This window comes from Lampetra planeri, chromosome 2 (genome assembly GCF_965212315.1).
Source record: "Lampetra planeri chromosome 2, kcLamPlan1.2.h2, whole genome shotgun sequence".
NCBI lineage: Eukaryota > Metazoa > Chordata > Hyperoartia > Petromyzontiformes > Petromyzontidae > Lampetra > Lampetra planeri.
The window spans coordinates 18,471,109-18,486,717 of record NC_136108.1 but is presented as its reverse complement, the minus strand read 5'-3'; the positions used below and the strand labels follow the sequence as shown (position 1 = coordinate 18,486,717).

Here is a 15,609-nt window from a genome sequence, read left to right as displayed (position 1 = left end):
ATACAGGTAGGAACAACAGGTTCCACACTGCCCACCAGGGATTATGTGTCTGTCTGTCGTGCATGTCCGGAATTCCGCCCACCCATGCACCTCCCCACCGAACACCGAGCTACGCCGCGATTGGTTGACGATGTCGGGGAGGGTGGGGGGGTCAACACGCCCACTCATCCAACTGCCCCCCACCCTGAACGCCGCGCTGTCCAACCAAGTTCCTACCTGCCCACTCCGAAGGAACGTGTTTTGCACGCCAAGTGAGCTGTGACGTCAAATCTGTCACGTGACCCGGGCACGTGGAAGCGTAACGCATTGTAATGTAGCGGGTAGCACGCCGCGCTACGAACCCGGCGACCCGAGTTCGATTCCTGTTCACGGCCACCACCGGTGACGATTATTTGAACCGGTCTTGGGCCTCCCCTAGGTCGACTCAGCCTCAAACGAGTAACTGGTGTGGTGTGTGAACATCGCCACTGGGGAGACAAAGGCGGCCGGGTGCGGTGAATCCAAGTCCCGGGCTTAGCCAGGTAGTACAGCTATAATGATAAAAGCGACTTCAATGGGCTGTCATCACGTATGGCCAGGTCGCCTCTGAAAAAGTAACAAACAGCTCAGTGAGCTTTAACTGGTTACAAAAATAGTAATTGCCAATTGAGCAGGGTTATGTTTACTGAATGTTTGCAAGATAAACAACCAATGCATATTTGACGTTCCCTTGCGAGAATCCACAGCGCTTGTTTTCAGAGCAGGGGAAAAAAGCAAATAGTATCAGTTGTATGGAGCATTAAAACAAGATTTAATGTTGTGTATGCAGCCGTCAACATGCTCCAGCTCCGTGTATATACTACACACAAGAGCCATAACAATCTATACCTAACGGAAACTCAAGATCCCCAAGGGCTGTGAGTGCCACAAATTATTTCTGGGTCCCCACCCAGTTGCGGTGAAACGCAACGCCAGCCAACACAGGCTGCCATTACCAGAGGTGTGGACTCGAGTCATGTGACTTGGACTCGAGTCAGACTCGAGTCATGAATTTGATGACTTGCGACTCGACTTGGACTTGCATAACAATGACTTTGTCCCACCTATGAGATGTGGACTCGAGTCATGTGACTTGGACTCGAGTCAGACTCGAATCATGAATTTGATGACTTGCGACTCGACTTGGACTTGCATAACAATGACTTTGTCCCACCTCTGGCCATTACCGACCAGAATTTCACCCTGAAATCACCAGGAATCAATCCAACACATTCCTAAGGAGGGAGCTGGTAGGAACGTTGGGTTGCTCGGTCAATGGCCAGGGTCAACGGCGGCGTGGTGTATTCCGCAAATATGCCCGACTGTGAGGGCGGGCACAAGCCGGCGTGAGTAGGTTAAACGTTGAGTTTTATAAGGGCACCACGGGGTGACCAGCCCCTCCCCACCCAGCCCCACCCCTCCCCACCCAGCCCCACCCAGCCCCTCCCCACCCTCCCCTCTCCACCCAGCCCCACCCCTCCCATTTTTGGATGCACGACGGACGGACACAATAATCCCCTGCGGGATAGTGTAACCAGGAGGTTCCTACCAGTATAACCAGAGCAATATTCTAGGTCGCCAAAGCACTGGATCCACCTCCCCACACACACACACCCCACACACGATTCTCTTCTGATATTTCTGTGGGAAGAAGTGGGTGGCTAGAAGAGGATACTCCGGTCAAAAGCTGCCGATGCAAAGAACTCTATTATTGGTATGTACAGTATTACCTGATAACGTCGATCTGGGATTGAACTTTCCACATTTCAATTGGGAGGCAAAATAAGTTTCACAGTACGGGGGACGTGGATGTGTAACGCAACCAGCTCACGCTTATATTGCTGACAATTCTCAATCTTGCCCCAGTCACGTCGTGGGTTTTTGGCTTTTATTATTAAAATGTTTAATTTCATTATTTTATTTTCTATCTACTTAACTTTACCGAAAGAACCAAGAATATGCAAAATACTATATTCGTTTATCTGCTGCGTAATTCGCACAATGCCTCAAAGCACTTGACATGAACCTTAGGTTATGAAGCAAGCCTGTTGTAAAAAAACAGATACTACCACGCGATTTAAAGTGTAACAGACTCCGAATTCCCTGTAGGACAAAGGGAATTCCACAATTGTGCAGCCGAGGTACAGAATCTCAGTCTCCCATAGAACACAGTCTGGTCCATGGAATAAGTAGACCAGGATCAGCAGATCGAAGTTTTCACAGTGAAATATAAAAACGAATAATTAAGAGAAATTGTCAATCAATTGTCAATAATATTTCACACTTTTACAGTGGTATTAATTAGTGTCGATAAATGTGCATCCCACTGGGATTTATGCACACAGCGTTGGTGTACGGTGTTTTTTTCTGCAATTTTTTGCTGTCTTTTCTTGGATTTTCTGTTTGCACTTAGTCACATATCCTCTTTAAGATGTTTTCTTGTTCATGTTTTTGTTTGTTGCGGTTGCACCCGATTCAAGAGCCGAATGGCTCACACAGGGCTATACCTAATACTTGAACTTGTTCTTAAAGAAATCGCCAGGCTTCACATTGAAATCGCAGCTTGGAGAACGTCCGGTCTTCTCACTGCTCTATAATACTTGCATGTGCCTGAACCCCACATGCATTATGGTAAGGACCCCAGATTTAAATATTTTTCAGAGAAATAGCAGGCCCGCACACATATAGAAGCAGTCAGCCTTCAAAATGTGAAAACTCAAAAGCAGATGCAACCTGTGGAAAGTTATAATGGATCGGCCGTGAAATAAAATCTCAGTTTGACATTGTACCCCTCAAGCAATACATCTTTGTGGAAGTTTCTTGGAACATAATGGGCAAAAATATTCTCATTTACATCATTCAATGGGCACATCTCTCAGCCTGCAAAGAGACCAATTACAGAAAGAAAGCATGACATGTTTTACAGATGAGAAAAACAGTGCCTTTAATGACATCGATACAGAGCAGTCTTCAATTCAACAGTCTTTCATTGTACATACACATACGTATACTGTTCCCAAAACCTAATATAGCTTGTACCTGACCCTACTTGCTACCATCCAAATAATCTTAACCACATAGTACACACATTTAGATTTATGAAAGGAAAAAAAAACCTAACCTCTTAAAATAGAGAACAATGCTGTTCATGAATACTCATTTACTGCGCTGCTAATACTTCATGTACATATATTTGTGGCTATCTGCCCTGAAACAGTGAGGATACATGACCAGCAAGTCCAATGAAGATGGCAGAACACAATGTTTCCGAATGCCATGAGCGAAAAGTACCCAATAATTGATTTGGTTTCAATTAAAACCCAAAATATGGCAACATAAAAGCAGCTTGATAATGCTATGGCTCAATGGATCAACTGAACCCAATCCACTGATCGTGAATCCATGATGGCAATACTTCATAATTTATAGGTTCTTACAATTTGACCTGTATTTTCGCATAGCAGCAGAAATCTGTATGTGGTTTGTAAAAAATATTCCTTTGGTACGCGTTTTTAGGCTTTCCTGAACCATGTTGTGTTGGACAGAAATACAGATAAAGTTTCGGACAGACAAGGGGCCTCATGTACGAAGCAGTGAAGAAATGCGTCACGTGAGTACAACAGGGCTTTTTTTTCTTCTAATTACTCACGTTGCATATTTATTGCGCTCCCTTAAATACACACAATCACGAATATCCTCCCCCAAAGGTTGCCGTGCATGGCAAGAATGGAGAATGGCTGCAACGTTTTACGAAAGGTAACGTGGGCAAAACAAGTCGTGTTTTCAGAGTAATGTCATTAATGCAGCAGATTACTCTATCCGGGGGAGCATCTCGAAAGCAGATTGTGACCCAATTAATTAGAAGTGACCTAAAGGAGGATGAAGTGATGAAATGGTCCTGTGCACGAGTGAAACAGAGTGTCGCATTGCAGAACTGAGAAAGGATCCAGTTTGTTTTGAGAACAACATCTGCTGATGAACATTGCACAGAAAACAGGAGCTCTGTTTACTGACAAGCCTCAAACCCATCTGTACTGGCATGTGTCTCTCCCTCTTCATGATGATATCTACTCTCTTGTATTTGTGAAGTTTTAATAAAAAAAAACTTTCAAGTTGAGCACCTCATCATGCGAGGAACTTATGCTGCTCGTAATCTGCATTCAAGAGCCAGACATCTTCCGTTGTCTGCTTGTTGTACTGCAGTTCTGACCAGTGCGATGCCATGAATGATGCCGACCACATCGGACACTATACCCCCCCCCCAACACTAAATGTGACTCTTCGCCCAGTGGCTAACCTTCTTCGACACGCAATTGCTGCCATCTCTTTGTGCCTTTGTGCAGGTACAGAATTGTTTAAATTGGACGGAGGTGGTGTGTTTTTTCTTCTCTTAAGTGGTGCGCTGACATGGCCTCGTAATCATCTCAAACACTGGTTCACCTTTCAGGCTTGCCCACTAACGTGTACACAAAAGAACTCGTGGCACTGCCATTTCAGTCACTGAAACCAATGTTAAGTATAACGCAAGTCAAGTGCCTATTTGCTCTGCGGGGCAGAGTTTTCGGGCAACAACGGGGCATTTCCATTGCACTAAATGGTACACGAGGCCTTGAGTTTCCTTGCTGGTGCAGTCAAATAAAATAAACAAAAACCCAATGAGTAGTTTGCATAATAAATGTAATTTGTAAATCGTATAAACTACAGTCATGTTCAGGGGGAACTGGACAGTACACGGTACAGCTTCAGCACACAAATAAAACAGTTACAGTAATCCATAAGAGTTGTTTTGGGTTAGATCGCGTAAATATATAAATGTGTCGTTAAAATCCACCACCACCCGACACAGCCAACTAGTAAGGGTTGTCGCGTAAACAGAACGTGGCCAATTCGTCACTAGTATAGCACACCGGCGTGTTGGAGAGCCAAGCCATATTTACAATCTGAGTACGACGTTTCGCCAGTAATTACAACTAGCTTCATCATCGGTAATACATCTTTGTACCAGATATTAATTTCTGTATTTTATGTACTGTGCCAAATCTGACTTGGATGTTTGTTTTTCCAAACATCTGGCTAGTTTATGAGTTACTCCCGCAATGTACGGTATTTGAGCGTTTTAATTACTTGGGCAATTTCAATGGTCGTGTTATTTGATTTGGTTTTGGCATTATTTGCCCTGTTGATTTGTGCACCATTGTAACCGTTCATTTGCGGAGCTTCTTTAACATGTTGAATTTAACTTCTCAGACTGTCACCATCAGACACTTTCTTAGCTCGATGAATGAGCGTCTTGATAAGAGCAGATTTCTGCGTGGGATGATGGTGTGACTGCTTTTAGATAGGCGTCAGTATGCGTTTTCTTTCGGTAAACACTGTGTTGTTATTTTACCACTCCGGCCCCGTCCGAGCAGAATATCCAGAAATGGTAGAGTTCTGTCAGCTTCCACTTCCATGGTGAACTGGATGGATGGGTTTTGCAAGTTGAGATGATTTAGAAATGCGTTTAGTGTATATTTGCCGTGTGGCCAGACCACCATGTGTCATCCACATATCTAAACCAAGCAGATGGTTTTAGAGTGCTTGAAGCTATTGCTTTTGTTTCAAAATCTTCCACGTACAAATTCGCTATCACAGGAGACAAATGAGAGCCCATTGCTGCTACTTCCTTTGTTTATAGAAGTCACCTTGCCACAAGAAGTCGGTGTTCTTTAGACAGTGTTCAGCTAGTCTTGGGATATCTTTGGCTAAACCTTTGTTCGTTACCAGAGTGTCGAGTAATTTAATTGACTCGTTGACTGGAACCCTCGTGAACAGAGAGGTCACATCAAAACTTACGAGAATATCATTAGGGTGAAGCTTATTATCCTTGATTATATTTTTCCGAGATGTTCAGAGTTTTTGATGAACGAAGAGGTCCTACCGATGTCGGGCTGTATTTGTTTCGTTACTTATTGTGCTAATTTGTACATGGCAGAGCCTATTGTACTAACTATGGGTCTTAATGGAACATCAGGTTAATGCATAATGTACATTTCCTTTAGAATCCCCCCCCCCCCCCACGTGGTGCAAGAGCATAGAAGCGTGATCACCACATCTACGCCTCTATATAAAGAACGAAACAGTTAGACTTCTCCACAAATCTGGCTATCGCCTGATGAAGCTAGTTGTAATTACTGACGAAACGTCGTACTCAGATTGTAAATGTTGTGGCTTGGCTCTCCAACACACCGGTGTGCTGTACTAGTGACGAATTGGCATGTTCTGTTTACGTGACAACCCTTACTAGTTGGCTGTGTCGGGTGGTGGTGGGTTTTAACGACACATTTATATATTTACGTGATCTAATCCAAAAAAAACTCTATTATGGATGATATTGGTCGCGAAAGCCTACTACGTGTTAAACAGTTACAGTAAATCGTCTTATTGCATTCATTATGCCTTACGTCAGCAAAATGTACAGGTTAAAGATTTAAATTTCAAATGTATTACTGGTAACGGTGAGAGAAAACCATGGCTATGAATTTGTAACATTTGCCAGGCCTAACATTTCCTGGGAAATCTAACAGTGCACAGTTGCCAAGGATTAGGAATTAGGGTCTTAATCACATGTTTTGGAAATGGCTGAAACCCCCGAATTTAGTGTTGGGAAAATTCCAATAAAATGTAAACATTATGTACATTTACAATAACAAGAGATTGCACAAGCTTTTAAACATCCAACAACTCATGCATATCCCTACTTTATTAAGCTCAAGAAGGCTTGACTGGTCAAAGTAACATATTTTTCCCTTTCTGACAAAGGCTGTTTCTTATAATATTATCCTTTAACATTTGCCGAGCCACTTAATCCGTGCTTGTGTGCACCGTCAAACAAAGACGGTCACCGCATCGCGCGGCGCTTTCAGATGCGCTTCTGTGGCCGTCTGGAACGCTCTTCATTCCGATATTAGGAAGCCACTGGAGCTATGCACTTTTAAATCAGCTAGATTGAAAACTCTTTTCTTTAGAACTGCTTTTTGCGTTTAGTTGGTTGCCCTCCCCCCGCACCTCCAATTAGCACGGCTGGCTACGAACGATGCGAAAGAAGTTCAACATACATTGAAATATGTTGTGGTTGCAACAACCTAAAAATTAGTTATCAGGCATTTCAATAAAAACATTAATCTAAAAGCATTAAACAATTAACTGAACTACACCATTCATTTACTGGATGATGATACATATGGACAAGCTTGTACAAGAGCAAAGGGGGAAACATTCAACCTGCTGCGCCCTTTGGAGACTGTAACGAAAGAGAAACTGATAAGGACATTCAGGGAGACATTTGCCCTCTTCTACACCACACACGCACACAGATTTCCACCTTTGAAAGACTGCATTTCCTGAATAATAGTTTACTGCTGAAACACTACTCCAACATGTCAAGATACTGAAAATACAATGTAACACTGCAATCAGGAACCAACTGGACCACACGCACTGACACATGCAAAAATCTGGCACTGCCCACGTTAATCTAGGAACTCTTGGAGGTTATATTCAAAACGCGCACTACGTCCCTAATGGAAACGAGACAAAATTGGCCTACGTTGCTACCTCAAAGCTCACCTGCAAAGGCTCTAGAAATCATTAGTTGCTTTTTGTTTTTTTTCCTTTTTATAATAGAAAATCACTTTACAGTTTGAGTGACTTTACACCATATACATCTCGGTTCCCCCTTTTTTTCCATGAAAGGTTTGACAAGGGGTGATCAATGACCCACGGCCCAACACAGAACTATTAGTGCTACAACGCAAAGTGTAAATGTTCCATTAACAGATTCAATTGATTTCATAATGATTACCGTGCTTTCATGCAGAATAGGAGTTTGAATTGTCTGTGTTAGTTGAGAAATAATGAAATCCGAGCTGAGAACAGTCACACAGTAACGACCCAACACTGACAAAGCAGACTGCCTCATCATATCTCATGGTGAGCAGTGTGCAGGGATTTAATGTGGAAGAGGACTTGTGACCCTGATGTGCCATGGGTATGTCCGCCCAACTACTAACATTGAAAATAATAAACATTTCATGAGCTAATCAACACCACCGCTGTCTGATCGTAATAGATATTTTTCAGACTTGTGGCTTATCACATAGTATCGCAAAAGGCAGAGATTGACCAACAATATATGGACAAGCAAGTGTCTACGACATGGGGCCTCAGAAATGTTGAACGTCCAGTAAAAGCGAACTAGACTCAGGCAGTCATGTTCACCTGGACCATAAATCAAATTCCATTAAAAAAAGTTACCTAAAAGACAAGGGACTAAAGATAAAACATGCATCCGTCACTTTGATTCAGAGACCAAAGCTCAGATAATTAATTGGAAACAGAATCACTATCACTAAAGTGTAGCCTTGAAGGCGAGGCAAAGTGTTGGTTTTATGGGAGGCAGATCAAGTCACAACATTCTTATTTTAAGCCACCTTCAAACGGCAGCATTGCAAAGATCCCAATTGAAAAGAAAAACATTACAAATTATCAAAAAGATTCTAAACGTCACGATACATTGTGCTGTTTTAACAGAACAATGATCCAGCTCACAAGTTCCAAGTTGCCACGGCTGCCACTTGTGATGTCGCATTTGAATTGGTCGCTCATTCCACACAATCATCAGATCTGGGCCTTCTAGTGACTCCTGCATGTTTCCAAAGTAAAAAAGATCTCCTTCAGAGAAAGATATTTTTTGACCGATGACAACAAAAAATGGTGTAATTGAGTGGTTTGAGTCGTAAGAAGATAATGGATATTTCATGAGCATAGTCGAAGGGTTGGAAAATCAATGGAACTAAGCACTTTGAACTGCATGGGGGGGCCAGGTCGGGCAATAGCACAGTTTCATCAAGGTGAGTACGATGAAAGTTCTACATCGGGCCATAAACTTTTCGATCACCCCTCGTAGAAAATACTCTTTTTGGCAGCAACCAGCTTACGTGGCGTAGCGCATGGTCCACTGGCGAGCCATCCGATCATGCTCGGCCCTGTTTGTCAGGTACTGTGTGGCGATGCTTCCCACCAACGGATCAGCTGGAGAAGGGGGTTGGGATTTTGGTGGTGGGGAGGGGGGCAGACAGAGAGATAACATTTGGGGAGGGAAGTGCATCTTGATCGAGTCAAAAAAAGTCAAATCATACTGTATATGACCAAGCACGGTGCATACTCATCTCCATTTACAATTCTGAATGATTCAACTTACAAACATAGACCATAAAATATATTATCAACACATTTCTGTTTCCAATCATTTGATGAATGCAGTACCTTACAAGCGAGAAATACATTTGCAAAAAAAACACGCCGTTCAAGACTCGTTGATTTAAAAGGTTTGACCACTTAATGTCCACTCAGAGTAAACCACCTGACTGTCATTTGTCAACTCAACGAATATTTCCCAGCTCTCAAGCTCCACAGTGTAAAATGCAATCTCCACCTATACGGCAATTTTCCTGCCTTCTCTGCTGCTCTGAAGGGCTGCCGGCCAAAGTGTCAAGCCTACTCGATATTTTTTCCCGTTAAAAGGCAGCGATAATGATTAATGCACCAAGTGTTTTTTGAGTTTCCCATCCATTATCTACATGCTTTACTGGGTCACAGGACCTTTTCAGTAGATTCATTGATTAGGATATTAGTCCAGGTCTTTAATGATGATTTTGGAAATATGTAGGAAAACAGAATACTTGCAGATTATCCAAGCTTATTGATGATGGGGTAAAAGGTAAACATTCCAGAAAACAGGTGAGCATCTATTCTACTGTGCAGTTAGACTGTTTATGCCGTGTGAATTGTACCGCTTGGGTAAGAAATCATGGGACGTGTGTGGTTGACAGACCGATATCTGCCCAGTTTTGGAACACACCGTGCCCGTGCACACGGGCTTGGTACAGCAGCAGCAGCAGCCGGATGAGCACCTATGAGCAAGACCTGTGCCTGCCCAGCACATGACACGGTGGACTTCCTCCCCCACGCGCTGTGCACACGCACGCGCTGTGCACACGCACGCGCTGTGCACACGCACGCGCTGTGCACACGCACGCGCTGTGCACACGCACGCGCTGTGCACACGCACGCACTGCCCACACGCTCGCTGTGCACACGCACGTGCTGTGCTGGAGTGGTGGGGGCCGCAGGGCCAGGCTGTTGGACGCAGCAGCAGAAGCAGCAGCAGCGTGCTCAGATTGAACCCCCCCCCCTCCGTGCCATTTGTGGTGAAGCTCTCAATTCCAATGTATCACGACATGAAATGCTATTTTGTCTTGAAATTGTGCATTTCTTAACAATATCCTACTATCTTCTTGGTTTTTTCGGTAAAGTCACGTAGAAGGGAAGTAATAAAAAACCAAGAAGATGAATCCCTGCAGTCACGAAAGCTTTAAATCGAAATATCCTACTATTTTATTTGCCAGGTAAAGCCCAGTGAGCTATTCGCTATCTTTTGCAGAGGTGACCTGGCCACAAATGATAGGTCAAAGTGTCTTCTTATCACAATGTAGGAATTCATCCAAATAATGTGAACGCATGTTTATAAATGTGGAGGGAAAACCCGGAGGACCCGAAGAGAAAGCCACGCGACCAAGGGGAGAGGAGAGAACACGCCATCTACAAATATCAAGGTATTGTCAGGGTCAGGATGGAACCGACAACGACCTCCTGCATAACATTGTTATACTTCATTAGCTGATACCGTTAATTTGTTTGCAATGTTAAACTATGTTAATAATGAATGATTTTTTTATTATGTAGATGATCAGGTACTCCTTTGTCCGACCTATTGTAACTGTATTTAATAGGACACTGGTCAAATATTCCAAGCTGCACCCTGCTAAGTGTGTGACAATGAATGTCTTCAATAGTTTGTGCAAATCACAGTGCCGCTGTCAAAGTGGCTTGTGCAGCACAAGACATCTACTCGGGACAAACAGGGTCTGCACACGTTTGCCGCTGGGTTCAGAGCAAAGCAACAAACGTAGAAAAACAAACGCTCCACATTCGCATAGTGCACGTGAACGTCATTCTAGGGATAATCCCTAGGATGCCGACAGACAATTAATGTAAATTGTAAGATTCTTTGGGGGCTCAATGCAATTAGACTTTCATCTCCAAGGATCGCCCAGTGGGATGTTCTGAATACGTGACAACACCTGTCGTGCCACGAGGTGGTCGCTGCAGAAAACTACTTTTGTGCTACGCGACCGCGGGCGATGATTAGGAGTGCATCCTTTGTTTGGCAAAACGGAGCAGGCGCGCTTTAATTAGTTAGCTTAGCTGGAGCACATTACTAAAAAAAACAAAAGAAAATTCCATTTAAAAACATCAAGATACTAAGAAATGCATAAGGAATTAGTTTTTGCTGCATCCAATGACAGACTGGTACCACAATATACTGACTAATTATTAAGTTTTTCTTATGTCATCCACCTCAAATTGTCGCAATTTGTAATCACGATTTGATTCAAGTTAATTATTTACAATCAGTGGGGTTGATTTGATCCTTATGGCGGTACCCCGGGATACCAAATAATACTAAATGGGCCGAGGCAATTAAATATTTGTATTTCTGGGACACGATATTTTTCCAGGGGTGTACTTAACTCCGCGACTGGGGTACACCAATCAATCCACATCAGTGCTACTCCGCAATGTCGAAACGCAGCCAGAACGATTGCGCTGAAACCCTGAACGCTCGCGTACGCACCGTGGTGGTGCATCGTGAGTACAGCTCGTCGAGACGAGTCTATTGCCGCATCGCCGACCATCAACAGACTAAAAACGACTGCATCACGGACATTGTGCGACAGCCAGGGTGCTATGGTACCCCGGGATACCGCCATGAGGTTCATTTAATGCCTCCACCGAATGCAGAGATCAGGTAAATGATATATCTATGACACATCACTAGCTACCATGACCTATCTACTGCAGGATGAAGGCCTCCCAAAACCCTCGCGGTCTCACGATGCAACCACTGCCCCAGGGCCTGCTCGCAAAGGGATTTCATCGCTCCGCCTGCTTTCACCACCAAGTTCAGATTTTCAAAAAGTGCTTCTACCCACCCTCGTTCACTTCTTCATGTCATCATTTTGCTCCCAGTCCACCATAATAACCGTCTTAAACTTTGGTCACGTGTGTTGCAGTTGTGTCCCTCCAACACACAAACTTGCTAGACGTGACATTTTTTTCACATTTATATTGAGCCCAATTTTGCAGCCTCTGGCAAATTAAGTTATTAAATAATGACCTATATTTTTTGTTGCATTGGCTATAAATTAATAGAAACTTGTAGTGCTGTTCAATACCTATGCATGTATGCATGCGGAACGTCTTTCACACCGTGTGTAGCCAAACGTGCCTATCGGACGTGCGATACTCATCACTTGGCGTTTTTGAGCCTCGAACCCTGTGCTCGGCAAACGTGATTTTTTTATTTTTGCAAACCCCATCACATTTGGCTCTGCACTTATCACGAAATTACAGCTATGGGAGGAAAAATAAAATCATACCAGAAATCTCATCCCATCCACTAAGGCCCCTGGTGGTTCCACAATCTCCCTCCTGCCCAGCCTGGCTCCCACGTGACGGCCTCTCCCAAGCCCACCCTGCCACCTCACTGGATTCACCCAACACTACAGCAACAACTGCTACAGTGACTCAGCAAAACTACCAAAGGTCAGCAACCATGGGGCAAGGTTGGGTCCAGCAGGCACCACGGACACGCTGCAGTGCCCTTAACTCACCAGGGTTGCAGTCGGTGAGCAGGGAGCAGATGGAAAGCAGCACCTTGGAGATGGTGAGTGCCGGGCTCCAGTTGTCTTTCAGGATGTCCAAACAGATGACACCCTGGCTGTTGATGTTGCAGTGGTAAATCCGTGTACGGAAAGTCACCTGCAGAAGAAGGGTATGCAGACAAGAGTCACAGCTCGTTACGACAAGTCCCGCAGCGTCTGTAATGTCCTTTCGGATTCTCAGACAGGACCCATATTTGCTTGATATGAACAAGGCCTCGTTTTTACCTGGAGGTTGAGCAATGCCGAGGGGCCTGGCATGGAAGGGTGTCTGGCAGTGACAGTAAGTTGAAGACCACTTCTAAGCTGGGTGGGGCATTATGTTTAGCGCCCTTGACTCGGGATTATAAGGCAGAATGCCGGCCATCCCCTAACATTGGAAAGGCTCTTCTCCCAATTAGTCTGGCTTAAAGAAGTTGTCCCTTTCGATTTAAAGCTTTCGTGACTGCAGGGATTCATCTTCTTGGTTCTTTCAGTAAAGTCACGTAGAAGGGAAATAATAAAATAATACAAATAAAATTAAACATAATAAATAAGTAAACCCATAATAAATAATGAAATATGAGCTGCCAAGCTTGGTGGTGTTCATTCAGACGCTGTCTTTCTGACAGACCTGTTCTTCACCTGAGGACGGCTGCTTGCGTTGTGGCCGAAACGTCGTGAGAATTGTATTTTATTATGTTTTATTTTCATTATTTCCCTTTTATGTGACTTTACCGAATGAACCAAGAAGATGAAGTTGTCCCTGTTCAAATATGACCAAAATAACTCATTGATATAAACGTGTACAGCATGTTGCTCACGACACGTGTGACGTAGGAATGCATTTGAATGTAAACTCAAATGACCTTCAGAGAGAAAGCTGCTCTATATATTGAACATTTTCAAAAAGTTCCTTCAAATATCTGAGAAATGTGATGATAGTTTATAGACTGCTCATGTAATATGAGCCAGTGTCCCCTTACCCCTTTGCAAACACTTCAAGCAAATTAGTTACATTTATACATCTTATAAAATGCGACGCAGTATCATGGAGTTATTAATCTCTGAGATTAATTGTATTATATTACCATTAAGTGGGGCGTACACCGAGGTTGTTTAATATTCCAACAATTCAGAGCCTGAAGGTTAATACATGTCCATTCAAGAATAGTTAGCTTTAGGACACCAGTGAGCTTCTTTGCGGTCTGTGTGTCAATGTTTTGTATTTGAGAATTGTACAAATAATGTGGCATTATGACAGCCTTTCTGCTGTTAATGAGTAATTTTGCGTATCAATTTTACTAGCACATGATAAAATGTTAATAATTGTACGTAATTAATCATTGTGAATGTCTACGGTATAAATGTATCACGTGTATATTTTTTAATGCACATTACTAGGGGGCAGCTCATCCTCACCATATCGTTTGACACTCGCCAGACATCATTCCGCAAAAACTCACAACTCGCACTCACCAGACACTCAACACTCCTCATAGACACTCACCACCCTCACCTGACAGACATCAGACATCCAACACTTTTCAGACATCATTCTGCAAACACTCACAACTCACACTCACCAGATACTCACTCAGCACTCCTCACCAGACATTCACCAGAAATCACTCACCTGACACAGACACCATGTATGGGCATGTTTTGTAATTTTACCATGAAACTTAAGATAGATATTAAAATGTCAAGTGGGTATTTAATGTATTAATCTATGTGTTTAAATTAGAAAAACTATAATATCTTCCATATTTTGTTTGTCTTGTTCCACATTTCTAAATGCCCACGACCATGTATGCTTGAGCCAGTGCAAACATGTCTGGCGTGTATCAAAGGATTACCTTGGATACATGTGTATTTTAAATACAGGGTCATGTATAGTCTCCAGAAATCCCAGCAGTAAAGTGTGTGTGCGTGTGACAAAGGTACAATACCTTTGTGAGTCTAGTTTGTTGTCCTTCCCCTGTACCTCCGATGAGCACGGGTTGTTATGTACGGTGCCAAAGAAGTTCAACATGCATATGTACATACGTACATACCTCTAGATTTGAAGCTTTCGTGACTGCAAGGATTCATATTCTTAGGTTTTTTCGGTAAAGTCACGTAGGTAAAAAATTTAAATTAATAAAAGTAAAATAAAAATAAAATTAAAATCACGATGTTTTGGAGGCACGATAGCTGTATCAAGTACTTGATACAGCTATCGTGCTGTGACGGTTCCACCTGAAGACGGAGGCTTGTGTTGCCTCCGAAACGTCGTGATTTTTATTTTATTTTTATTTAACTTTTATTAATTTTAATTAAAACATTTTACCTATGTAACTTTACCGAAAAAACCTAAGAATATACGTACATACCTTGGGGGGCTTAAAGGGGTACTCGGGGGTGAAGGTGATGTCCAGAAAGAAGACGCCCCCCTCGTACACCGAGCCTGGCGGCCCCAGGATGGTGGACCTCCACTCGTAGATGTTGTCTCCCTTCGGGCCAGCACTGCACGTGGCACACACACCAGGTACAAGACAAATAGCTCCCCAATTAGAATTGCGGACAGCAGGGAGCAATCGCTACGAGCGAGAACTCACAAAGGAGGCAAGGCACACGAGCAGGTAGTGTGGTTGGTATCATGGTCGGCTGCCACTGCGTATCCCAGGACTAGCAGGGTCACGGAAGTGTGCTAACCACCATTACCACACCCCCCCCCTCTGCCATTATCTAACACTGCACGCACACACAGACACAACAAGCTGCCATTTGCAACTCAGTGGCAGTC

At 43.5% G+C, this 15,609-nt stretch overlaps 1 protein-coding gene across 1 annotated transcript in view; it reads right to left on the bottom strand.

Moving 5' to 3' along the window:
* Positions 1-7,655: 7,655 nt before the first annotated feature.
* LOC144729309 (ubiquitin-conjugating enzyme E2 E1-like) overlaps positions 7,656-15,609 on the bottom strand; it is a 61,161-nt gene continuing 53,207 nt past the window's right edge. The window contains exons 4-6 of the mRNA XM_078609475.1: positions 15,197-15,329; positions 12,795-12,942; positions 7,656-9,090 (exon numbers count right to left, since the gene is read on the bottom strand). Coding sequence (XP_078465601.1) covers positions 8,993-9,090; positions 12,795-12,942; positions 15,197-15,329 — 379 coding nt within the window. The 3' untranslated portion in view covers positions 7,656-8,992. The remainder of the gene's footprint in view (positions 9,091-12,794; positions 12,943-15,196; positions 15,330-15,609) is intronic.